General features: G+C 45.5%; 2 protein-coding genes across 21 annotated transcripts in view; one reads left to right on the plus strand and one right to left on the minus strand.

The window, feature by feature from the left end:
* STX3 (syntaxin 3) overlaps window positions 1–27181 on the minus strand; it is a 148358-nt gene that overhangs the window by 89899 nt on the left and 31278 nt on the right. The window contains exons 6-13 of one of the 20 annotated variants that reach the window (XR_007478862.1): window positions 24807–24915; window positions 23651–23724; window positions 23386–23520; window positions 21502–21612; window positions 19876–19989; window positions 17624–18016; window positions 15470–15567; window positions 13225–14939 (exon numbers count right to left, since the gene is read on the minus strand). Coding sequence is in view for 16 of the 20 variants with exons in the window: in XM_033413536.2 (XP_033269427.1) it covers window positions 19906–19989; window positions 21502–21612; window positions 23386–23520; window positions 23651–23724; window positions 24807–24915 (513 nt within the window). In the remaining 4 variants the exon portion in view is untranslated. Of the gene's footprint in view, window positions 1–13224; window positions 15568–16085; window positions 18048–19875; window positions 19990–21269; window positions 21381–21501; window positions 21613–22446; window positions 23521–23650; window positions 23725–24806; window positions 24916–27181 lie in introns of those variants that run through there. The other 19 variants (XR_007478863.1, XR_004479226.2, XM_033413536.2 and 16 more) reach the window with 19 other exon arrangements.
* Window positions 8991–12958, plus strand: MRPL16 (mitochondrial ribosomal protein L16). The gene is made up of 4 exons (XM_004264165.4): window positions 8991–9180; window positions 9538–9603; window positions 11281–11429; window positions 12276–12958. Exons 1-4 carry the CDS (start codon window positions 9126–9128, stop codon window positions 12759–12761), a joined length of 756 nt encoding a protein of 251 aa, XP_004264213.2. The 5' UTR covers window positions 8991–9125; the 3' UTR covers window positions 12762–12958.

Raw genomic sequence — 27181 nt, forward strand, 5'->3', positions numbered from 1 at the left:
TAATGTTTGTAATATGGAAAACATGGAAACAATGGGTATGTCCCAAAACAGAGCAATGCATAGGTAAACCCTGGTGGGTCTGTACGATGGGATTCTTATAAGTCACTAAAATTCATCTTGAAGGTAAATACTTGATGACATGAAAAGACGTTCATGCAGAGCCAAGTGAAGAAATCAGACTACACAGCATCGCAATATCACCCGTCCCATGGTGGGACAGTGGTTACCTCTGCAGGATAGAATGATTAGTGATTGATGTCTTTTTGTTTATTTGTTTCTCTGGTTTCTAAGTTTTCTCCGTTCAACACATAATAATTGAGCGATGGAAATGGGGGGAAATTATTTTAAACAAAGATGACTTTTCCTCCTTTAACAAAAAATTGGGCAACCAAAGGAAGGTGTGTGTGTGTGTGTATTCCGCACCCAGTGTTTGCTATAATGATAGAAATTGAAGGAAAAAGAGGGGCATGAAAGACTAGGGGGAATCTCAGGCTGGTTTCATGTATGAAAACCTCGTTTTAACTACCTACCTAGTTATTAACTGTGTTCATCTGTATTGGCAGGGGTGGGGGACAGGGGAGTGAGGTTGACAATGGGTCTGCTATGAGAAGTTGCAATTCCCCTTTGAGGAAGCACCTTAATTAAATGTAGTCTGTGTGGGTTCATTTTTGCGTAATCTGTAATGCCCCAGACTGCATTCCGTTGTTTCAGTGACTAAAATAACTGCTTTTGTGACCTCTAGTGGTCATGGCTGGTAAAGGATAAGCCTCCTTTAGGGAGTGGTCAGTTATGCATAACCACTTTTGTGAAGATGCAGGAGAAAGAGGAAGGAAGATTGCTACCAAATACTTTTCCCCTCTTTAAAAATAGTATGGAATTAACAAAGTGGATATAGAGGGAACATACCTCTACATGATAAAGGCAAGCCTACGGCCAACATCTTACTCAAGCATGAAAAGCTGACAGCATTTCCTCCAAGATCAGGAACAAGACAAGGATGCTTATTCTTGCCACTTTTATTTAACATAGTATTGGAAGTTCTAGTCACAGCAGTCAGACAAAGAAAAAAGAAATAAAAGGAATCCAAATTGGAAAGGAATAAATAAAACTATCACTGTTTGCAGATGACATGATACTACACATAGAAAATTCAAGACATTACCAAATAACTAGAGCTAATAAATGAATTCAATAAAGTTGCAGGATACTAATATAAAGAAATGTCATGTTTCTATATACTAACAACAAACTATCAGAACAATTAAGAAAACAATTCCACTTATAATTGCATCAAAAAGGATAAAATAAGAATAAATCTAACCAAAGAGGGAAAATACTTGTACTCAGAAAACTATAAGACACTGATCACAGAACTAGAACAAATTCTAAAATTTGTATGGAAACACAAAAGACCCTGAAGGGCCAAAGCAATCTGAGAAAGAAGAACAAAGTTGGAGGCATCACACTCCCTGATTTCAAACTACACTTCAAAGCTACAGTAATCTAAACAGTATGGTACTGGCACAAAAAATAGATCAAAGGAACAGAATAGTGGATCCAGAAATAAACCACACTTATATGGTCAATTAAGCTACAATGAAGGAGACAAGAATATATGATGGGGAAAAGACAGCCCCTTTAATAAATAAACTGAACAGCTATGTGCAAAAGAATTAAACGAGACTACTTCCTCACACCATATACAAAAACTCAAAATGGATTAAAGTTGTAAATGTAAGACCTGAAACCATAAAACTCCTAGAAGGAAACAGAGGCAGTAAGCTCTTTGACATCAACCTTAGCAGTATTTTTCTGGATATGTCTCCTTAGGCAAGAGAAACAAAAGCAAAAATTTTTAAAATGGGACTACATCAAACCAGAAAGCTTTTGTACAGCAAAGGAAACTATCAATCAAGTGAAAAGGCAGCCTACCAAGTGTAAGAAGATATTTGCAAATGATGTATCTGATAAAAGATTAATATCCAAAATACACAAAGAACTCATACAACTCAACATGAAAAAAAGAAAAAACACCTGATTTTAAAATGGGCAGAGGACCTGAATAGACATTTTTTTCCAAAGAAAACATACAGAAACCAACAGGTACATGAAAAGATGCTCAATATTGTTAATCAGCAAATCAAAACCACAATGAGATACAACCTCACACCTGTCAGAATGGCTATCATCAAAAAGACAACAAATAACAAGTGTTGGCAAGGATGTGGAGAAATTAGAACCCTCGTGCACTGTTGGTAGGATTGTAAATTGATGCAGCCACTATGAAAAACCGTATGGAGCCTCCTTTAAAGATTTAAATAGAACTGCCACACGATCCAGCAATTTCACTTCTGAGTATTGACCTGATGAAGATATAAAAAAACATAATTCAAAAAGATATAAACACTGCAATGTTTATTGTAGCACTATTTACAACAGCCAAGGTATGGAAGCAACCTAAGTGTCTATCAATAGAAATCTTACCATTTGTGACAATCTAGATGGATCTAGAGGGTATTGTGCTAAGTGAAATGAGTCAGACAAAGACAAATATCGCATGATCTCACTTATATGTGGAATCTAAGATGAAACAAACAAACAAAACAAAATGAAAACAGATTCACAGATACAGAGAACAAACAGGTGATTGCCAGAAGGGGAGCAGTGAAATAGGTGAAGGGGGTTAAGAGGTACGAACCTCAGTTATATAATAAATAAGTTAAGGGAATATATAGCATAAGGAATGTGGTCAATAATATCGTAATAACATTTTATGGGTCCAGACAGTTACAAGACTTATCTTGTGGGGAACATTTCATAATGTATGCAAATGTCAAGTCATTACGTAGTACACCTGAAACTAACATAATATTGTATGTCAACTACATTTCAATTAAAACAAGTTTTAAAAGGTACAAATGAACTTATCTACAAAACAGAAACAGAGTCACAGATGTAGAAAACAAACTTATGGTTACCAGGGAGTAAGGGTGGGGAGGGATAAATTGGAAGATTGGGATTGACATATACACACTATAGATATAAAATAGATAACTAATACGGACTTGCTGTACAGCACAGGGAACTCTACTCAATACTCTGTAATGGCCTATATGGGAAAAGAATCTAAAAAAGAGTGGATACATGTATATGTATAACTGGTTAACTTTACCATACACCTGAAACTAACACAACATTGCAAATCACCTATACTCCAATAAAAATTTTTTTAAAAACCAAAAATATTCCAAAACAACTGACTACAATTAAATTTCACAAGTAAATGATTCTTGTTCCTTTGGGTCTGGGTTTGCCAATCAGCTTTCACACAGTTGCCTGCTTCTGGAACCAAGTCCTTGACTTTGTTTGCAGGTACACTCTTTAGAGTTGTCTCAGCAATGCCAGCTTTAAGCTCTGGAACATATGGTAATAAATCAATTTCCTGAAATACCATTAAATACATAACTAACTAAATAAATTTTTAATAAAAAATAAAATAAAAACAATATGCAACTGTACTTGCCTTTAACCAGCTATCTGAATGACTTGTAGCAAGTTCATGATTGAGGATAACATGCTGATGAGGAGGTAGAACTAAATACTTGACTCCTCTAGCCCCTCCCAGCTGAGAGCCTGTAGTTCTCTGAAATAGCAAAAGCCTTGAGTCTTGCTCAGAAGTGCAAATGATTCTGAGATTGAAATGAACACACACACACAAAAATATGAAGAACAAGAATTCTGGCCAAGGAAATAAAAATGGAAAGGGAGAGAAAACGGAACTTAACAAAAAGTTTTAAATTTTATCTTGAAGATCAAACATGCAAAACGTGCCATAATGTTTTTTGCAAAGTAAAGTGCGAAAATGGAGACCTTGACAAGACATATATAAAAATGTGTAATAAAGTAACAATGATTGAAAGAGTGTATCACTGGTTTCAGAACAGAGAGAACATGAGAAGGGAATAAAATGTCAAACGGAATCAAAAAAATTATGTGGGAATTTAGTACATTATAAAGTCACATATTAAATGAGGATTTTCAACTTGGAAAAGAATTATGTTAGATCCCTGCCTCTGGCCCTTATAAGCATATGCTCAGAGTCAAAAACTCTTAAGAAAATTACTGTCAGATTTTACTGCTTAAAAAAAAACATAATGGGGAATTCCCTGGCGGTCCAGTGGTCAGACTCCTCGCTTTCACTGCCAAGGGCCCAAGTTCAATCCCTGGTCAGGGAACTAAGATCCCGCGAGCTGCGCGGCACGGCCAAAAAAAAAAAAAAAAAAAAAAATCATAATGGTCATGCCTCAAAAAGAAAATTAAAGGACATACTGAAAAATGAAAAAAAAAATCAAAACATATACAACTGAAGAGGAGTTAATGTACTTATACATAACAGGCAGTTCTGAATCGAAAAAAAAATGAACAGTATGATTGAAAAGTACACAAGCAAGCAAATCACACATACAGTAAAACAAACAGACAAAAACATATGAAACCAAAGAGATGAGAAAAAGTTCAGCACTGCTAGTTATTTTTAAAAATTTTTATTGCTAGTTATTGCAAACTAAGGAACTTCCCTGGTGGTCCAGTGGTTAAGACTCCGTGCTTCCAATGCAGGGACTGTGGGTTTGCTCCCTGGTCTGGGAGTTAAGATCCCACATGTTGTTTGGCCAAAAAAATAAAAACAAAAAAGCAAACTAAGTATAACCAGATGTAAGTTAGATCACTAAGTAGAACTCAGAGAAGGCTATCAGAAATCAACTTTAGTTTACCCTTCTACTATTTATCCAAACCAACTCTGTAAGGCTGGGGTTTTTTTGCAGTTTCTCATTACTCTCTGATATTAAAAAAAAAAGTTGTGTTGTCACTTCTAGCCACAGAGAACGTATTGATTTCAGTAACTAAAATGTCCAAAACTGTGTAAACTCTGAATTGCATTTGGAGGTAAAGCTGCTCCCCGCTCCCAGCTCAGCCCAACGCCAGATAGAAAGTGGTGAAAACAAAAATGGAGGCAAGGGAAGAGGGCTCTTATCTCCTCACTTCTGCGCATTTACCAATCACTTAAGACCTTTTCTGCCGCTGACCCCTCACCTCTGACCCCTTTGGGATGGCTTACCGTCATGGTACCTGTTATGAGTTGACTTGTATCCTCCTCTCCCCTGAAAAAAACATAAGTTGAAGTCCTAACCCCCAGCACCTCAAAATGTGGCCTTATTTGGAGAAAGGATCTTTACTGAGGCAATCAAGTTATAGTGAGATAATTAAGGTGGGCCCTAATCCAATAAGACTAGCGTTCTTATAAAAAGGGGGAATTTGGACACATGACAGACAAACATAGAGGGAAAACGGTATGAAGAGACACAGGGAGAAGACGGCCATCTAACAGCCAAGCAGAGATCCTTCCCCACATCCCTCAGAAGAAACCAACCCTGCTGACACCTTGATTTCACACTTCAAGCCTCCAGAACTGTGAGGCAATAAAATTCTATTGTTTAAGCCACCCAGTCTGGGGTACTTCGTTACAGCACCCAACAGTACTGACTCGGGTCCGGGTATAGTTTCAAGTATACTCTTCCTCTTATGGTGCTTTATGGAGTCTTCAGAGGACACACACACACACACACACACACACACACACACACACACACACACACACACACACACACACACACACACACACACACACACACACACACACACACACACACACACACACACACACACACACACACACACACACACACACACACACACACACACACTAACCCTAACTGCTGAGGACATCTCAGTTCCCTTGACGCAGGCAAATTCATCTCTGCTAAACGGTTGGCTGTTTGCATATAATTCTTCTCACAGGCCCTGGACATCCATCATTACACCTCTTCCACCTTCTTTCTCCTTGTCTCTCCATGGGGTCCCGTTGGACAGGATATAAGAAAACCGTAAACCCACACACTGCACTGGGGTCCGCATCTGGTCAACAGGATATTCACACCTTTGACCTGCCATCAATAGTAGTGTGGCTACTTCTCTCTACTCTGATGTCACAGGCTGCTTTGATCAGCCTCCAAACGTAGACTTTCCCGAGCCCGTGTCAACACCAACCCCCTTCAAACTGCAGAGGCCTCATACCAAGCTCTCTGCGTGGTCCTGAAGTGTCTCTCACTAGGCTGGATGGGTCACCTCATCCCTAACCATTGGAGAGGGGAAGTGAAACTCACAGTATGTCAGCTCTGTCCAAAGAAATCTTTATTCTCATTGCCAGTTTCCACTTCCTTTCTTGATTTTTCCAGTGCTTTTTACAGGCTGAAGGAGAGTGGGTAGCTAAGAAGAGCAAAGCCACTTCTAACCAGCTCCTTGGTAAGTCCAGCCTAGGAGGCCCAGCTCCTCACTTTGGAATACGGGGATTACCACATACCTTGGGCCCTCAGGCAAAACTAAGTCAGAAGCAATTCTGCTTTAAAACCCTGTTATAAACATAACACTGGATGTGGTTTTTCACCTTTCATATTGGCAAAGCTCTAAAAGAACGTTCATATCCTTCCTCAGAAGGGGTGTATACAAAGTCACGCTGATACATTGTTGGTGAAGGCCCGTTTCACGCAATTTGATGAGGTAAAATGATTTTAAATGAACATCCCTTTGATCCAGTGATTTTTCTTTGGAATTTGCTCAAAAGAAATACCAAAACAGTACCCAAATGGTCTGTATAAGGATGTTTATTACAGCATGGTCTATAATAACAGACTTGTAAATAACTTGACTAAGCCACAATAGGGAATCATTTATTATGGTGAAAAAATTCATAGGAATACCATGGATCTAGTCCGTAAACGCCAAGACAAAAGCATGAACAGTAGTCGGCATTGTCCCTCTTCTTGGCCAAACAATTAGGACTAGATCCATTCTTCGTGCCTGTTGACTTACTCCCTGAGAAATGCTGGAAATAGCTCTCCTGTAAAACTCTATTAACTCCCCAAGTTGGGACTGACTCTAATTTAGCTGGAAAGCTCTGGAATATGTGTAGACACATTCATTTTTCTCATGGCAGTAAGGTGTGTATGTGTATGTGTGTGTGTGTCTGTGTGTGCCATTTAAGTCAACAACCGGACCTGGGACTGGGCTACAAGTTTCTGTTATCTCTGGATGTTTAAATAAGATGATTAAAAACTGAGGTGTTAATTTTTATACAGGTGGGAAAAATATACATCCCAGTGAGTACTGGCTTGTATAGTCCAGAGACAATGCCTTGTACCTATACTCTACTTTTTAAATTTTCAAAGTGCTCATAGAGCACTGATTCCCAAACATGATTGGGCATTAGAATCACTCGTGGGGCTAGTTCACAATAGGACTTCCTGAACCCCACCTTTAGAGTTTCTTAGTAAGTGGGGACCAGATATTTACATTTTTAACAGAGGCCTCAGGAAAGTTCAAAGACCAACTTTTGGGAGATGTTAGCAAATGCATTCCAATAAAAGTAAGTTCATCAAGGTTCTTAATCCTACTTTGCATCATACTGTGTAGCAAATCGTGTAATCCCTGAACCTCAGTCTCCTACAAATAACAGCCATAGAACTATCAGAAGAGAAGAAAAATCGAAGGGAAAAATGATTTTCTGTGATCAGGGAAGACCTCAGGTCCATCCTTCGATTTTTCACAGCCCTTTATTTAAACTTCTCATATCTCAACGTTAGCTAATTGTATTCTCATCATATCATCCCTACATAAATATAAATTCATAAAGGGTCACCGATTTTTCATATTTGTATCCTCCATTGTACTTAACACAACTCTTACAAAGAAAAATAGACATTACGGTACTCCTTAAATGTAGAATTTTGAGTTAATTTTTAGTTCTTTTAAAATAAGCAATGAGGTAGAAATTTTAGGGCACCAGAAGACTTAGAGACCAATCAAAGAGTGATTGTACGGCAGCTTTATTCTCCATCCAAACAATCTTATACAATATTCAGCTTGAGATTTTTAAATACCTGAGTACATCTGAATCTCCCACTTTCGGTGGAAGGGAGAGGGGAGCACAGAAGGGCTGCCCAGAATCTGACACGGGCTGAGGGAGCGGGGGCAGTTGAACCTTTTAAAACTGCTCTTGGGACAGAAATGATTGGCTGTAATAAAATTCACTAACTCTTTTGATACAGAGTCAGTGTGCAAATAATCAAGAAGTACATAAAACTGTGGACAGGGAGAGTTCTTCCAGTAGCTTTGCGAGATTACAGGTTTTATTTGTTGCCATTTACGATATTAATCCTTGGAGAAAGACCACGCACAGATTTAGCATGATTTAAATACAACAGACATCTGCCTCAATTGGTAATCCCATCGGTATCCTAGAAGCTTGGAAAGAGACACTCTCTCTTTCTAAATATTAAAAAGCATCATGCCCATAAAAATGAGTTGCCCAACATTCTCCCAGAAGAATTATACCTTTTTTCATTTTAACTTGATATCGAGTCATATTGTCCGTTCACTGGGGTCTGTGGAGTCACACCGACTGTGCTCAAATACTGATTGTACTGTTTTCCTGCTGTGTGACCCTAGGAAAGTTAAATCCTTTGACCTTCGAGATGGAATCTGCAAAGTGGGTGCAATGACTTACTTATCGCACGGATTCGTTGGGAGGACTAGACGCAAGGATGAGGTACTCACCGCCCGACACCGTACAAGAGCCCAGTAAATGTTAAGACAGTGATGAGTCCTTCGCTTTTTTCTAACGTCTTGCGGGAGAGAAGGGGGCTAGAGACGCGGCGTAACGTAGTGAATTGTAAGGAACCAACTTGCCATACGAACCCAGGCTTTCTCAGCATGGTACGGCGGGGAGAGAACCCCCTGCCCTGCCGCCCTCATCTCCGGAGAGACCCCAGAAAGAACGCGGGGCGGGACCCGCACACACCAGACCGGAACCCACGTTCCGAGGCTCCGGTTTCTTCCGCTTCCACCCGCCCTCACTGCAGGGGGGACCGGCGCGAACGCAACTTCCGGCCCGACCAGGTGGGAGCCGGAGCCGGTTCCGGCGTGTCTGGAGAGTGCCGCGTTCCGTGCCCGCGTCGAAGTGTTCGCTGCGGTCGCCGTGGGGAGCCCGACGCGACCGCACGCGCGTGACCATGTGGCGGCTGCTGGCTCGCGCCCGCGCGCCCGTCCTGCGGGCGCGTTTGTTAGGTCAGAAATCCCCTGATCCCTCCAGGCCTTGCCTCTCTCCACACCCCTCCCCCGCATCGGGTATCTCGCACGGTCCCAAGACTCTGCGCACGGTTGCGGAAGCGCGGGGAAGGGGCTGCCCTTTGCTGCCGCCCCTCCCGCCATAAGATTCGTGCAAAAGGGTCAACAGCGTTTGTGCAACCTGGGGATCGGCGCCCAGAGTCCCCGGCTTGTCCTTTGGGGGCGGGGGGCAGTGCCTGTGAGCCCCTTTAGTCGAACCCACGTCCCAAACCCACAGGACACCTCTGTCAGGAGCATATTTGGCCCAGAGTGTACCAAGCCCTGGCCTTCGTCGTTTAACTTGATCTGTCTTTGTAGATTCTTGGGCAGCGCCGCCCGCCAGCGCTGGCCTAAAGACGCTGCTCCCGGTGCCCACTTTTGAAGGTGAGAGCTTATCCGTTTTCCTGTTTGTAAGCCTTTTCTGTGATGGAACCCAGCAGAGGATAGGTAAAGAGTAGGCGTGTTCTTGTGCCCCCTATCCCCATTCACCCATTCAGTAATTATGTATTGAAGACATACTGTATGCCAGGCAGTGTTCTAAACGCTAGAGAGAAATCGAAGAACAAGAGACTCAAAAAGACTCCTGCTTTTAGGGAGCCAACCTGTCATGGGATATCTCCCATATGGCCTACCACTGGTGCGTGGCCCACAGCTGCCCACTCAGCTAAACCTAACTGGCCTCAATTGAGACTTTTGATGTTTTCTCCAAATGAGGTTACACTTGTGCAGTCAGTAACAATATTATGTGAGAAGCATTAATTTGTTAATATAAACAATTAAGGTAAGCCACAATTTGGTATATCTAACTTACCTTTTTTTTTTTTTAATATATTGGAAATCTCAAAAAAAATGAAAGCGGCCTTGACCTCTGAGGGCCTTATCTTCTACACATAATTGAGAAACTACTACATGCACTGGAGTACATATGGCCGTGGAGGCAAGAGAAAGCATTACTAAGTTTCTGTGTAGCTACATATAGAAATGGCAGGGGGCAGTTTCTGTAGCCCTTAGAGTCTCCTGTTTTATATTGGACTCCATCACAGAGCCATGCTTGTTTTACTGTAGAAACACTTTAGATGACTTACAAGTTAATTTTTTTTTTCCATATTGTCAAAACGTCAGACATGATAAAGACGTAGCATGTCTGGCCCCTCACCCAGCAACCACATTGTAGTACAGGCCTCAGCATGAAAAGCCCCTGTATGTATAAAGGAAAGAGCACTGATCAAAGGAGTACTGGGTTGTAAGTTTCCCAGCAAGAATGGGCAGAGCAGGAGAACTTAAGTATTTTGATGTACAATATAGTATCCTTTCCACTGCCTCTTATCAGAGAGGCAGTGTGGTATTTTTTCTTAAGTGACATAGTGTCTAGCTTTTCTGTTTTGACTGGATGACCCGAACCAAATTATAAAATGTCTCTAGGCCTGAAGTTCCTCTTCTATAAAATGGATTAAAAATACCACCTGCCTAATGTTCTGTTTCCTGATGTGGATGTTATGTGGGTGTGTCTGTGTGTTCACTTTGTGGTAATTCACATTTTTTTATGGGGCCCTTTGATACATGTGTGTTAAACTTTTAAAGGTTTAAAAATATTAAAAAGGAAGCCCTAAAAGATACCAAGGCTATCAAGTTGTTTTAAAGATTAAATGAGATAATGCATGTAAAGCACTCAGCTCAATTCCAGCACTTAGTAAACATTCACACACACACACAAATGTTACCTAGTGTTATTTTGTGACACTCTCATATCTTTGTACCTTCTCTAACAGTCCCTTTTTCAGTGTTAGGTACAGAGTAGGCATTTTAAAAAAGCATTTTGGTTTGAAGGTTAAAACTCTGCTCTTAAAAGGTTCAAAAACATTTGCATCAACCACTGTCGTAATCAGAAGATTCCAGTGTCAGCGAAAAGCATCCACAAGATAAACCTCACACACTTCTGGAATTGTTGTTGAGTGGTAACTTTAAGACTTTGACCTGATTGTTATAAATCTTTCTAGGAAGAAAATGAATCCTTTGAGATGTGTGGTTTGACTTACTCTTGGTTGTCTGTGCTCCTTTTAGATGTTTCCATTCCTGAAAAGCCCAAGCTTAGATTTGTTGAAAGGGTACCACTTGTGCCAAAAGTGAGAAGAGAGCCTAAAAACCTGAGTGACATAAGGGGACCTTCCACTGAAGCCACTGAGTTCACTGAAGGCAGTTTTGCGATCTTGGTGAGTCCAGCGTCAAGCGGCTATAGGACGGAAGCCAGGGATTAAAATAGACTCCTTGAGTTCATTCTCGTCTCTTCCTCCACAGGTTTTACTAGAACTGCCACTAGTTGCTCTTTAAACTGATGAGCAGGACCCAGTAAGCATTAGTCATAAATGTTTTTTGTTTTACGTAGAGTGAAAATCATGTAAAAGCAGAAGGAAGAGGGTACCTAACTTACCCCATAGTTAGACCATGAGATTTTCTCAAGCCTCTGGTCAAAATAAAACTATCCATGTTTTAGTACATGGGACAGATGTTTCCTTACTCATCAAGTAGCTTCCGTGAAGACTTGACGTCAGTACCTACACACATGGCTATGGACAAGGATTTAGTTCCCATCAGGCAGCCAGAGTGATGTTTTAACGTCCGATTCCCACAGCCTGCACGATCAGCCCCTGCCAGCCTCTCAGAACGCAGTCTGTTCCCCATTCCTCTCTCTACTCCGGCCACACTGGCTTCTGCCCAGACTCACCAAGCCACCTGCTGTGCCAAAGCCTTCGCATGTGCCGTTCCTCTGCCTGGAACACTCATCTGTTTCCCCTTGGCTGGTTCGTTCCATTCTGGCCTCAGCTATAAAGGTCACCTCCTCAAAGAGGTCTTCCCTGGCTATCCGTTGAAGCGGGTCCACCCTTGTTCCCATTTATTACTGTACCCTAGGCTTTTCCTCCATGGTACTTACTAGAACTTATATTTTTACTTTCATGTGTATCATTGAAGCCACAGTTACCATAAAAGAAGAGACATAATAGATCCCATGAAGGATACCTAAATCCCCGTATGTTTCTAATTCTTCCATTTACTTTTAGGCACTGGGTGGCGGTTACCTCCACTGGGGGCATTTTGAAATGATGCGCCTGACAATCAACCGGTCTATGGACCCCAAGAACATGTTTGCCTTATGGCGAGTACCAGCCCCTTTCAAGCCCATCACCCGCAAGAGTATGGGACAGCGCATGGGGGGCGGCAAAGGTGCCATCGACCACTACGTGACCCCTGTGAAGGCTGGCCGCCTCATAGTAGAGATGGGCGGGCGTTGTGAATTCCAAGAGGTACGGGGTTTCCTCAACCAGGTTGCCCACAAGTTGCCCTTCCCCGCGAAGGCCGTGAGCTGTGAGACTCTAGAGAAGATGTGGAAAGATCGAGAAGAACGAGAACGGAACAACCAAAACCCCTGGACCTTTGAGCGCATTGTCACTGCCAACATGCTGGGGATACGGAAAGTGCTGAGCCCCTACGACCTGACCCATAAGGGGCGATACTGGGGCAAGTTCTACATGCCTGAGCGTGTGTAGTGAGGATTGTAAGCAGGAAACAGACACAGGCTGTTTATTCCCCTCAGCCAGTCCTTCAAGTCTTTGGGTAGCTCTGATGTCATAACCAAGGAGCAGCATATGAGTAGATGCTTTCTGAAAAGCTGTACGACATCTGTCAGGTTTTTTAAGTGCACTGTATTTATATTAAATAAAGTTTGAGCATCACCTCAAGATGATGTAACTTCTCACTGGTCACTAATTCCCTTAAATGATTAAGAACCAGGCCTGACTGACTGTTAGGAGCTCTGATTCTCCCCGGCTATAAGATAAATGTCTTCAAGGCTGAAGCAAACGTTTGCATCTCCCACCTCTGATTCAAGTCAGACTTAATGTCTGTACTGCCTTTTATATGTACACACTTAAGGAGCTAGTTTCTATGACATTTTACTAGTTACAGACTTTTAGTGTTTTTGGAAAAGCAAAGAAAACAATAGTACATAGGTTAATTGATTCAACGTATTTATTTACGCCCAGCTACCCATCTTCTCTCAATCTTAGAAGGGGGGATGTTGGACAATACGGCAACAGACATACCCTTGCCTTTTACCAAAAGGAACTGATAGAAACAAAACCTGAATTGTGTGGTCTTTCCTAGGCCTGAAACCCTCTGGGGATGGGGGGTATTTGGCTCTATATCTGTGTCCCTACAGGTCCTAGCACAGTGCAGGTGCCACACAGCACTCACATCTTACTGTTGAATGAACAAGGGCCCTGGGTGATTCAAACCCCATGGTTCCAGCTCCCTGTTTGCCTTTAACAAAATTCATCTATTTTTTCAGAGCTAGCCAGCAATGGTTTCTATCCTGTATTCAAACCAAAGGAAATACAGATTGATAGGAAAAATATTAAACCATTTGCTTTGAAAGTGGGCAGAAAACAGCACACTGACTAAAATGTCAATTTTTTAAATCCCACTTTCTTAAAAAGTAAGACCTCCGGCAAAGAAAATAATTTACTTTCAAAAGTACAAATTAAGCAGTTGTGTGGTCCTTGAGAATTGTATACCGTGATTTTTTAATATATTTTTAGTGAACCTCTTGTACTATAACTAATCACTAAGTTGCATTAGAACACCCCTGAACCTTGAATTGGGGACAGTGTTTGGAACAGTTTCTTGTACACAAGTTGCTGGCCAACAAAGCCAGTTTCAGCTGGCAACGTGAATCAGAAGGGGTGTGAGTGACAGCCTCGTTTTTCTGACCTAACTTTGTCACCTCTTCTTTGTTAGGGTTCACAGAGCATGGTATTCGTGACTGTTGGGTGTTCAATCACAGCATAACGTGTTTCTTTTGGGGTCCACGTGTAATTACTGAACCACAATCCTGGGGCCAGCCATCTGTGCAAAGTAAGAGGCCGTTGACGGAACTCTTATCACCACCTCCCGTAAAAAAAGGACTTTAAAGCGTATGTTGTGAAAGGGGCCTGCTCTGCTTCTGCGTGGGTGGATCACCATTCCCAGGCATTTCTAAACGGCCTGTGACACAGACCATTTCCCACTGATGCCTTAAAGCGTTTAAGAGACAAGTCCAAGGACTCGGCCATAGCAGAAATCAGAGCTTAATTTCAGATAAAGTCAACAGATTCTTGAGCAGCTGTAAGCGGCAGGCACTGTGCTAAGCACTGGGGACACAGCAGCGAGGGAGATAGTCTGGGGCCTATCGTTAGACAATCACCTCGGAGAATGTTGGACCCTGAAGAAGGAAGGAGACAGAGCGTTGGTCAAAGGTGAGACCTAGAACTGGAAGAGCAGAAGTAACAAGTGCCCTGGTCCTGACTGACTCCCGGCAGTTAAAATCAGGTCCTGATGAGCGGGTGTGCTTCAGCCATAACGTCAGCGTGGGCTCTGGCTCCAAGTTTATTTCCTAAACAGGTACCTATGCTTTCTCCTCTACCCTGCAGTCTCCTCCTTTAACCATCCTCCTAACCTGCTACGCAGTGCTGTACTCCCTGTTCCTTCACCCCTGCCTGCCACCCAAGTCCATATTTTTGTAAACCTCCTTTTGCGTAACTTCTAACTGCTAGGTGGTTGAGGTCCTGGGTCCTAAGAGGTTTCACAATGGAAAGAAGAGCTTTGGAGGAATCTGCAGCGGAGAAGCGGTGGCACCACAGAGGTGGAAGAAGAATTGAAAATGCCAGGTGAGGATCCATCTGTGAGGACTGAAGGGGATAACAAAAACGGAGGGAAAAAAACCATAGATTATATGGCAAAACGTGTGGGGCTAGGATCACCAAGCCTGTCTACAGGGGTAAGGGACTACTCACAAGGCTGCCAAAACCTGTCCTAACCTCATAAGGGGAAAATTTTATTGATATTTACTTTGGGCTCCCTGTGTGGCCCTCTTCCAAAGAGTTCAGGGTGCTTCTAATGCAATAATGAATTCTTTCTCCTCTGCCGTTCCCACATGCCAATGCCCAGATTTCACTACAGGAAATCAACACCCTTATGCAAAGCATTCTGAACAAAACACTCTGCTACCAGACCTGCGTACGGGACAGACTGCCACCTTCTGTCTCCCCATCTACCTATTCCCTACCAACTCCCTCTTCACGCATTTTTCTTGGTTTTCTCCAACCTTCATCCCAGCCCCCAGTCCCACACAGATTAAGGCACCTGGTGACAACCAAAGCCCTCAGGACACAAGCGTCTCCAGCGAAAACAGGCCTGACCCTCCCCACAGATGGCTCACCTGTTTTGTTTTGTGTTTTTTCAGGCAAATATGCCCCCAATAGTAGAAGCTAAGATGATCGCAAGGATGACACAGCAGATCATGATCATGATCTTCTTCTGCTCATCCAGACAAGGAAAGAAAAGCACGTGAGAAACAGTGTCACTGCAGAGAGGGTTCCAGAGGACGGGAGACGAGGGTGGGTCTGGGCATGGGAGCAGATGTGAAGGCAAAGGGAGATGGATCTGGCTTCTAGAACCCAGGGTACTAAGAGAAATGTTACTTCTCGGTGAGAGATGCAAAAATCAGATCAACAGCGAGCTCAGAGGATGTTTCCTATGTTGTTCTACCTTCCAGCTGCCATCGTATCAGATTTACGCCACTTCCCCCCAGAGCCAGATACTCTCAGTGAGTCAGCTGAAGTCTTCTGCGGGGGGGGGGATTCCCTTGAAATCTAAGACTGAAATACAGTTACACTGCACTCTGTGAGAGTTCAACCATTTTCAAAAATTAGAACTTTTGATCCATCTGATGTAGCACATGGTTAGAAAAAATGTTAACCCCTTTCCGAAACCTAAACAAAAGCCACCACATGGTGGCAGCCACCAAGTGTTTTACAGGGACGTCGAGCCAGAACTGCGTCACAATCAAATAAAGTCATTTATTCTTAAATTAGCAATAAAATAATCAAGTTTACATTTTAAAAAAAAGTACAAAGAAAGAACAAAAATCCCTTCACTTGTGTTCCGAACTATAAGCCCCAGGCCTCAATCTCAGGAGAGCAAAGATCTGTCTGTGATTGAAGCTTGTCTGCCCTCGTTGCCGGAGCCAGGCCTGTTGGACATCACAGCCATAGGCAAGAGGGCGTCCCCTTGGCTCTGTCCAAGTGCCGGGCAATGATTAGGAGTAATCATTCCTTTGCAGAGGAAGCCAATGGACCATGCCTGGGTTAGGGTGCTCGCCCTGTCCTAGAAGGCATTAAAGTCAAAGGTTAAATATCAATCCGGGAGGCTGGCAGAGACCAGCAGGGGATCTAAGGGGCTCACACTGGCTCAGCACGGTCACTACACTTAAACATTTCCTGGCTTTTCTTTGCTCCATGACAAGTGGGGGCGACAAAGCATCTATGAAGCTCATTAATCTGGGAGCAGGAACAGCTGCTGAGTAGACCCCGGCCTCCCCGAGCTGACTCCGCCCTGGAGACAGGACGTCCCAAAGGTCACATGAACGGTACCAGATTGCTGTGGGACGTTCTCAGGACAAGCCTAGCCCAGGCAGCAAGTGGGGAGAGGTGTCGAGCTCGTCCCACCTTCTGTCTGCTAAAAACCTAATGGGGATCAAGTTAGTCCTCGCCCCAACCATCTGTGATTCTCTGAGCGCTTGTGCAGAAAACAGCAGGTTTCCCGATGATGTGGGAAGATCACATTTCTACTATGATTCATTTGCAGGTAAGCAAATGTCTCTTACCTAATTTTTAGCCTAGCTCAAGTTATTTTTTTGAGGTTATAATAACCTCATTTCCAGTTTCCTACTTCCTGAGAGACACATACATATATGTACATACATCTCACACACACGATTATAAAAATACACTTGGAACACGTGAAATGACTGAATGCTCATACTCGCCCCAGCCTGACACATTCCCAGAGCCTGAGACTCAAGCACCTCATCCCTGGCCTCATTTTAGGGCCTGGTTATTCGGGGCCTCAAGGCAATGGCTTCGCAAAGCATCACTCTAACAGTAAACAGCCAGTTCCCAAGACTGAGACACGGAAACAGTTACTGCATATACCCCAGCCTTTACAGATGGTAACCTCAGACGACTGCCTCGTGGCAGCGCCTCCTTGAGTCAACATGCGGGAGTACAACATAGACAGAGATCGAGTTGGCCATCGAGCGGAACACACTAAGAGCTTAATTTGAGGCTGAATTTCAAACAAGAAGTCAGCTTCCAAGACCAGAACGACCTCTGCCAGTCCCTCCTACTTTCAGGACAGGGAGGACGAGCCACGAGGACTGGGATCCTGCCAGGTAGAAGACGCAGGTCCAAGCCTTACTGTTGCCCAACTTGGAAGAATCCCCTTGCTTTGTTAAAGATATCCCCCCCGCCCCCCCAAAAATACACTGCGATTTTGGGGAGAAGAACACTCCATGAGGTAGAAAATACAGCACCTTGGGGAGGTCTCAGGTAGGTTCTCCAAGGTGCGGGGCATAATTTGACACATCAGAGGGGAGAAGGAGAAGCTGGGGCAGTTCCTACAGTCCAGGAGAAGGTGCTTCAGAGTTGGTGGGGCAGGAGAAGATTCTGAGGGCTGCATCAGTAGTTTAGATTTCTCCTGGGCTAGACTGTTTGCTGGGTCAGGTCCAAGGGTGGTTACAAGAAAACAAGGGAACAGGTCCCACTCTCTCTCAGGAAGGCCATTCACACTCCGTTCCCATCTGAAGACAAGGGCGGCCACATCAGGCTGGGGTGAAATGGGCTCTACAAGAGGCAGGGGGAGGAGGAGCTGGTCAGCGCCCAGGGTGGCGGCGGAGAACAGTAAGACTCGGCCACAAGCCACACACCTAGAAGGTGGAGAGGAGAGATCAGAAACAGCTGCAGAGAGAGAACAATGGAAAACTCAGCACAAACCCACGACAGGGCCTGGAATTAAATACCCCCCGTACAAGAAACAAAAAGCCCTGTTACATGAGGCAAAAAAATAGGAAAATCCCTGGGCCTTTTACAGCCCTTCCCAGGGCCTGTCGCGTCACCGTGGAAGGACTTATGGGAAGAGAGGCACCACCGCTGGTGCAGAACACCTGTTCTGTCTGTGGGGCTCCCATCAACACCTTTCGAATACAAGTTTCAGAAGCTTGCTGGCACTAGAATCATCTTCTCCTTAGTCCCCCTATCCCCCACTAACCTTAGGAGGCAGAAAGGCACAGTGAAAAAAGATGCAGAAAAGTTCAGGCGTCACACCTGCTCTGCCTTGCAAGCTGTGTGGGCTTTGGACAAGTTCCTAATTTCACTGAGCTTCACAAAGCTTCCCCAATGAAGATGGGGTGATGATGTTATCCTAGAGCACAACTGGGGAGCATAAACATATTCAGAAAAATAATACTTAAGAGGTCACAGAAGTCTTCACAGTGCCAATAACTAGATGATTCTTGTCATGCTACTGCTGTACACATGAAACCTTGATTCAGTGGTCAGTTCTATTCTTTTTACCAGATTTTAAAGAAATTAATATCCTGAATTTTAAAGTTGCTATTGGGACTTCCCTGGTGATCCAGTGGTTAAGAATGAAGCCTGGAAGGCGCAGTGGTTGAGAGTCCACCTGCCGATGCAGGGGACACGGGTTCATGCCCCAGTCCGGGGAGATCCCACATGCCGCAGAGCGGCTGGGCCCGTGGGCCATGGCCGCTGAGCCTGCGCGTCTGGAGCCTGTGCTCCGCAACGGGAGAGGCCACAACAGTGAGAGGCCCACGTACAGCAAAAAAAAAAAAAAAAAGAATCCGCCTTCCAATGCAGGTTCAATCCCTGGTCAGGGAACTAAGATCCCACATGCCACAGAGCAACTAAGCCCACACACTCTAGAGCCCACGCACCGCAACTACTGAGCCCACACGCCACAATGGAAGTTCCCCCATGGCACAACGAAGATCCCACATGCCACAACTAAGACCTGACACAGCCAAATAAATATTTGTTTTTAAAGTTGCTATCCTCTAAGGTTTTCTAGACTTTGCAGATGATGATAAATGGCCACCTTGTTTTACAAAGAGAAGCTAGGTCCACTATTAGCTGTGTGTTCAAACTTGCCCCTGTTACCTAACTTCTCTAAGCCTGAGCATCTTCATCTGTAAAATAGGGATGATAATAGCACCTGTCTCATATGGGCGACGTGAGGACTCGGTGATGCATGTGTAAGGTGTTTATTTAGTACATTGTCTGATACAACCCAGCCCTCAAAAATGGTAGCTACTCTTATCATTCGAGATCCAACCAGTCAACCACAAACAAAACCCTGCAGACCCAAATCCCGATTCAAAGCTTCATTTACACTGAAAAGGATACGGAAGGCAAAGCCCAAGATACCTGAAAGCCAGTACTAACTCACAAGACAAACCCCAGATCGCAGACATAGACTGCACCCAACTGAGGAGGAGCAGGCTTTCTGGGGAAGGGAGTGAAAATGAGGGGCGGACAAGGGCGGGGACAGAGCCACAGACTAGGAACGAACGGAGACCCAACCCCTGCATGCAGCCAGGACCCGAGAATAGCAAGTTACATAGATGAAAGAACGCACAGGTACTGAAGTCTTAGAGCGCTCGGTGTGTCCGAGGACAACCACAGGGCGAAGAAGCAGAATTTTAAATCCCAGGCTCATTTCTCAAGAGGGAGCCAATCCAGAGTCCCCGAGTACCTTCCATTTACTTACATTTCAGGGCAGCAGCCTCCCGGGCCGCCCTTACTTCAGCCCAACGGAAAGTCCAATAACCAACGCTAAAATGCCCAGCAACACAACCACTACCACAATGATAATTATCAATTTCTGGAGAGAGGGATAAGAGAAATAAAAACAAGTCATTATTACAAACAACCAGAAAACCATAGTAAGTCATCCAAAACCCAACCCCTCTGCCTCTACATAGGAAGCATCTTATCAATCCAAATAAATGAAATAAAAAGCCACCATCTCTACATAAAGACACTCTATTAGGATATTTTGTTTCTTAAATTACTTCTGCACTAGCAATGCCAGCAGATGGAAATAGGGAGTTTCCATCAGCTCTCAGCTCACACGGCAGCCTTCGTATGTGCACAGATAGAAGGGCAACCATAATGGGGTCTCCAAGCAGCAACAGGCCAAGATATAAGTGACTCATTTGTTCCTTTTCAAGAAGGAGTATAGAAACATTTTTGACATAGTCCTAATTACAAACATCTGTCCATCTCTCCCCCAAAGTACATTCCCACCTGTCAAACCCAGTACAGTGACTGGGGATCAGAAAGTATGGTTACGGTCCTGTTGCAAACCAGCCTGGATTCATCATGTAAAATAACTTCCCAGCTCCCTAGATACCTGCCCAAGCAATAGGTAAAGTTGGAAGAAAAAGAAAGACTTGAAGAACAAAAGTATCAGAGCCCAAGAGAAACAGAAAAGAGCAGGCTAAAAAGCAAAAACCACCAGAGCTAGCCACCACAGTCACTAGGCAGAGAAGCTTAGAAGTCCTCAGGTGACAGGGGCACCAGAACTAGAGGTGGGGGGCGGGCAGTGGAGACAGGATGGAAAGAGCTTGATTGAAAGCTGAATTTGAATCCTGGTTCCTATGCTTCCTAGGTGGCCTGAAGCCAATTACTTAACCTCTGATTCTCAACTGTTTCATCTATAAAGGAGAAATAACAGGTGCTCCCAAGATACAAGATAATGTTCACATAGCCATCAGCACACCACTGGGTTCATGATAGAGAAAAAGAAACCAAGTGGGGCGGGGCTTGGGCTACCGGAGTGGAAGGCAATGAAGGGAGGTTTCTCAGGAGCACGAGTCAAGTGTAACGGCTGAAGGGATCCCGAGCTCTGTCCAGGGCATTGGCAGCAACACCTGGGCAGTGATGCCGAGCTGCCTGCAAATGGGGGTTCTCGGGTAGAGAGCACGTGAGCCAGATCCATGCGAGGCACCCCTGGGAAGGAAGGGCAGCTATTCTCTAGGGGAAGCTGAGGTAGGCTTTTGGATGAGGCCAAGACGGAGGGAAGGCACGGGCTCAAGGACATGGGTGGGGGCGACCAGAGGGAGGAGAAGCCGGTAGGTCCAGCTGGGACTAAGGGCTCACCCTCCGAGCTTCACTCTGATACTTGACAGCCTTTTTGGTATCTGCCACGGCCCGCTCCACGAAGCCCACTGACTGGTCCATGTTGTTCTCAATACGATCAATCATGGCTCCCTTTCCACGGACGCAAGAGGTGGGTCCAGCAGAAAGAGGGACGGGGAGAGGGAGGAGAGAAAGAGCGAGAGACGGCGCGCACGGTGGATTCTCTTCTCCGAAGGCAGCAGGAGAGGCTCACCTTCCGGGCCTGACCCTGGTACTTCACGGCTCTTTTTGTTTCCTCCCGAGCCTTCTCCACGTGGTCCACCGTGTGCATGACATTCAACTCTATGTTATCTAACATCTCACCCTGCAAAGGACAGACGCTAGTCACACCCAGGAAAGCCACCCCAGGACAGTCCTAGCTCACATGAGAAAGGGGTTCTCTTTCTTTTCAGCACCAAGAAGAGCATCTGGAAACTTCAACATGCAGCCTTCTGTGGGGCAAACTTGTACAACTTCCCCGTGATTACCTATGGTTCCCCAGGCCTTGGTGGCTGTCACTCATTCCAGAAACATTCACTCAGTTACTTCTCTGTGACAAGCACTGCACTGGGCACCTGGAGCACACTGTCTAGATGCCTGGGATATTCTGAAGGATCCCGCCACTTTTTTTTTTTTTTTTAAGTATGTGAAGAGAGAAGCCAAGATATTGGGTTGGCCAAAGAGTTCGTTTGGGTTTTTCTATAACATCTCACGGAAAAACCCAAACCAACTTTTTGGCCAACCCAATACATCTATCTCATGTTCTTAGGGCGTCGCCAGGATGCTGGCTTCTTCCTGGTCATTCAGACCTGAACCAAGTTCATTCGGCCTGAACTGAGTTCATTCACTACTATAGAATAGTGCCCAGCACACGTCAGGTGCTCAATAGATAGCTGAGGTGGGAACAGTTGCTTTCTCTAAGGTACTCCCAGGTCCTGTAAGTGACAGACATTGGTTTTACCTAAGTTATCTGGTTAAGAGACAGCAGTCTCTTAAAAAGATTCCCAACCTTTGCCCGGCTATTACTTCCTGACCAGAAGTTTGGTCTCTCCAGTTGAGTTCTGTGCATCTTAGGATGGGAATTCCCTTCACCCACCTAGACCTTCCTCAACCCAACCCATGGCGTTATGGCAGTCTCTACACAGAGAACAGAACTTACCATCACTTGAATCTCAAACCAGTTCCTCGGCAAGGCAGTGTGGGGAGAAAACAGAAGGGTAGGGATGGAGGGGCAGGAGAAATGGTCTCAACGGCTGCAAGGGGGTGGAAGAAAGGCCCCCGAGCCCAGAGCAGGAAACTGATGTCAAAACCAGCCGAGTGGTGCTCGGGCTTCAGTTAGGTTTCCTTCTACAGAGGAAGCAGTTTTCAATCCTCTCCAGGTGGCAGAGCCACTGGGAGTTCATGGTAATAGTGGCACCAAACCATGACACAGTGGCGAATTTAACTGCATCGTAAGAACCAGGAGACGTGTGACTCTGTGACACTGATACCATATGCTGGGGACAGAGCCATCCACCCCTGAGCAAGCTTACCCGGGACAAAACAGACTCTCAAGCTAAGCACTGTGAGAGTTCCCAGTTTTTCTGTAAATACCACTTCGCTGTCCCTTCAATCATTCTGTTGTCTGCTCCTGTTCCTTAGCAAAAACTGTCAACATTTTTGGAAAAACACACATACAGAAGAAAAAACAAAAATGGAAAAATACAAAAACCTCTGTGAAGCCTAACTTTTCACCATAAACGGGGGAAAAGGCCCCATGTTTTCAGTGTCACCAGTGAAACAGTTCCTATCAGGATATTGTCTTAAGGCATCACCATTAAGAGCCCATATCTCTAATTTAAAAAAGACAACGGTCCTGAGGCTGGAGGGAACCAGGTACTTGACAGAGCACATCAAACCCCGTATTAATTAGAAATGACCTCCAGGCCGAAGTAACAGGCATGAATGACGAGGCTGCGACTGCCCAAAATGTCAGCATCTACTACGCAATTTCCCAACGATTCTCCCACCCCACCCGGCTTTCCAGGAGTCCCGTCTCGCCCTTCTCGGGAAGCCCCGGGCTTCCTCTCCTCCCTGCCCACGCGGCACCCACTGTTACCTGGTTCTCCACCAGCATGGCGATGTCCACGAACATGTCGTGAAGCTCCTTGATGCTGCTCTCCAGCCTCACGATGTCCTTGTGCCTTCCCTCGATCTCACTGAGGGCTTGCTTGGAAATCTGAGAGTCGATGATCTAGGCCAGGCCGCACAAGAGACCGACCGTCTGCCGTCACGCCCGCCGCAGCCTCACCACACCCCTGCGGGGCTCCCGCCGCCCCGCCCTCCCGGCCTCTGCAGCCCAGCCCGCCCCCACCATCACTCACCCCCGAGGTGAAGATGGCAGGGTTCCCACTCTCCAGCATCTCCTCCAGCTCCCCATCTGTTGTCTTCCTGCCGGCTTTACAACAAAAGGAGGAGAGCATCAAACATAAGATCAACGCTCACCATTTCAAAAGTTCCCTGAAAGGGCTTCCCTGGTGGCACAGTGGTTGAGAGTCTGCCTGCTGATGCAGAGGACACGGGTTCGTGCCCCAGTCCGGGAAGATCCCACATGCCGCGGAGTGGCTGGGCCCGTGAGCCATGGCCGCTGAGCCTGCGCATCCGGAGCCTGTGCTCCGCAACGGGAGAGGCCACAACAGTGAGAGGCCCACGTACCGCGAGAAAAAAAAAAAAGTTCCCTGAAAATGGGAATACAGTAAGTTCACTCTGAAGACCATGGCCTTACAAGCCTCCTGACGCTCCTTTCTCCGGATTTCTCCCCTAATCCAATCCGTCCTCAACATTATCAACAGTTACCTTCCTGAAGCCCATGTCTGATGACATTCCTTTCCAGCTCAGAATGTCTCCTGGCCCCCTTCACTCCACCACGGAGTCCACGGTCCTCAGAACAAGGGGCCAGTTCCTGGGTGAGCCCTCCCTCCATCCGCCTTAACCTCACCCTGCTCCACCCAAATGCGCCCTGTTCCCAGGCCCTGGACGGCCTCTCCCTCCTGAACACGCGTGCTTTGTTCTGCCTGCGCCCTCGTTCATTCAGTTCCTGCGCTCAAAGCACTTTCCGCCCTGTGGGGCCCTGCAGTCCGGTTTCTGATTCCTAAAGGGCGTGGCTGTAGTAACTTCTTTATTCCTCATGGCAACTAGCACCATTCTCTGCTGTCAAACAGGCAGCAAAAGATGTCATGAGCCCCAAGGGGTGCAGCTGTGTAGCAAGTGCTTCTTTCCATGGAGGCAGAAACGCTGCCTCCCACGGCAGTCAAACGACTCGGGCCTGGTAACTCCGAGCCATCTTTCAGCCTAAGACGCAACATCCAGGATGCACCAGTGCTGTGAAGCCTGTCCCCAGCTTGGGCACAAAAGAGAAGGCAGAAGCCACCAGCGGGGCTGCTGCTCCCTCTCCCCTGGGAGAGGGGAGGACACGACTGGGAACGGACAAGCACGTGGCAGGAAGGGTGAAGGGGCACAGGCCAAACTTCAAACACGCACTGATCTCGAGCTGCCGCTGGATTCGCCCTTTGCTGCGTTCACGGAAGTCCACCTGGGCCTCGTTGTATTTGGTCATCACCTCCACAAACTTCCGGGAGAGGACGGAGTGCTGTGGGAGCAAGGTCAAATGCTGTGAGTCCCCAGGAGGCGAGGGAGGGGAAGGTCCACAACTCTTACAGAACCCCAGCCCCTACGCAGCCTCATCTACAGCAGCACTGGTCCTGGAACCGGAGGACCAGGGACAACTCGTGGTGGGAATGTAAATGGGCACAGTCACTGGAAAACAGTATGGAGGTTTCTCAAAAAACTAAAAACAGAACTACCATATGACCCAACAATTCCACTCCTGGGTATATATCAAAAAAACCCAAAACATTAATTTGCAAAGATACATGCACCCCAATGTTCACGGCAGCGTTATTTACAATTGCCAAGCAACCTAAGTGTCCATCGACAGATGAATGGGTAAAGAAAATGTGGTATAGAATCTACAATGGAATACTACTCAGCCATAAAAAAAAAGAATGAAATATTGCCGTTTGCAATGGACAGACTTGGAGGGCATTATGCTAAGTGAAATAAGACAGACAGAGAGAGGCAGATGCTGTGGGATCTCACTTATACGTGGGATCTACAAATACAGCAAAGTAGTGGGCATAACAGAAAGGCAACAGGCTCACAGGCAACGAGAAGGAGCTAGTGGGCATAACAGAAAGGCAACAGGCTCACAGGCAACGAGAAGGAGCTAGTGGGCATAACAGAAAGGCAACAGGCTCACAGGCAACGAGAAGGAGCTAGTGGGCATAACAGAAAGGCAACAGGCTCACAGGCAACGAGAAGGAGCTAGTGGGCATAACAGAAAGGCAACAGGCTCACAGGCAACGAGAAGGAGCTAGTGGGCATAACAGAAAGGCAACAGGCTCACAGGCAACGAGAAGGAGCTAGTGGGCATAACAGAAAGGCAACAGGCTCACAGGTAACGAGAAGGAGCTAGTGGGCATAACAGAAAGGCAACAGGCTCACAGGCAACGAGAAGGAGCTAGTGGGCATAACAGAAAGGCAACAGGCTCACAGGTAACGAGAAGGAGCTAGTGGGCATAACAGAAAGGCAACAGGCTCACAGGTAACGAGAAGGAGCTAGTGGGCATAACAGAAAGGAAACAGGCTCACAGGTAACGAGAAGGAGCTAGTGGACATAACAGAAAGGAAACAGGCTCACAGATATGGAGAACAAACTAGTGGACATAACAGAAAGGAAACAGGCTCACAGGTAACGAGAACAAACTAGTGGACATAACAGAAAGGCAACAGGCTCACAGGTAACAAGAAGGAGCTAGTGGACATAACAGAAAGGCAACAGGCTCACAGGTAACGAGAAGGAGCTAGTGGTTACCAGTGGGGCAGGGAGGGCAATATCGGGGTGAGGGAGTGAGAGGTACAAACTACTGGGTGTAAGACAGGCTCGAGGATGTACTGTGCAACACGGGGAATACAGCCCGCATTTGGTCATAACTGTAAATGGAAAGTAACCTTTCAAAATTGTATAAAAACGAAAACAGAACAGAACAAAAAACAAAGACCAGGTGCAGGACTCAGTTTTTTGGTTTCCTAACTTTACACCATTGGAAAAGTCGGCTGACCTTTCCAAAGCACGTTTTCAGTATCTATTAACCTGTCTTGCTGAACTCCTAGAGTAATTGTGAGGCCAAAGGAGATACCCTGTGAATCTCAAGAGGCCCTGTTTTCTAAAGCTGCCGGACTCCCTCCTACCTCCAAAGATCCTTGGGTTGTTACTCAAACTGACCTCCCCAACGTTTCTTGCTTCTAACTCAGTGCCTTCAAGTCAACGGCCCTGGTGCCTCAACTCAAATCTTTATCATTTTTTTTCCTTACTCACCTCTCAGCATCAAGCCCTACTGGTTTTTCCTTTGCAAAATCACCAATATCTATGCTTTTTTCAAACCAACTACCAGACAAATTCAGACCAAAATCATTGCAAAACCCAACTAGAGACCCACCTGCCTCTTGCCTCTTTCCCACTCTGACCCAGTTTTCAAATGGTTCCCATATTATCCTCCTAACAAACTGCAACCCAAAGTAAGTGCACACAGGCTACTCAGTCAGCTCCAAACTCCCTGGACTGCAGCCAAAGGCCTCTGGAATACGGTGCTATGTTCTCTACCAAAAACTCAACGTCCACTATCCCATGACAAACGTTTTTCTCTAGACAGGCTGCTCTCTTCACGTCTGCCCCTCACACCCACCCCCACCCCCGCTGCTACCAACCCACCCAGGCACCCACACACACCACTCCTGCCCCCATGCCTCTAAGGAGAACCTCTCCCCGAGCCTGTCCATGTTGGCATCTTGCCCAC

Source organism: Orcinus orca, chromosome 8 (genome assembly GCF_937001465.1).
Source record: "Orcinus orca chromosome 8, mOrcOrc1.1, whole genome shotgun sequence".
In the NCBI taxonomy this organism is placed as follows: Eukaryota; Metazoa; Chordata; class Mammalia; order Artiodactyla; family Delphinidae; genus Orcinus; species Orcinus orca.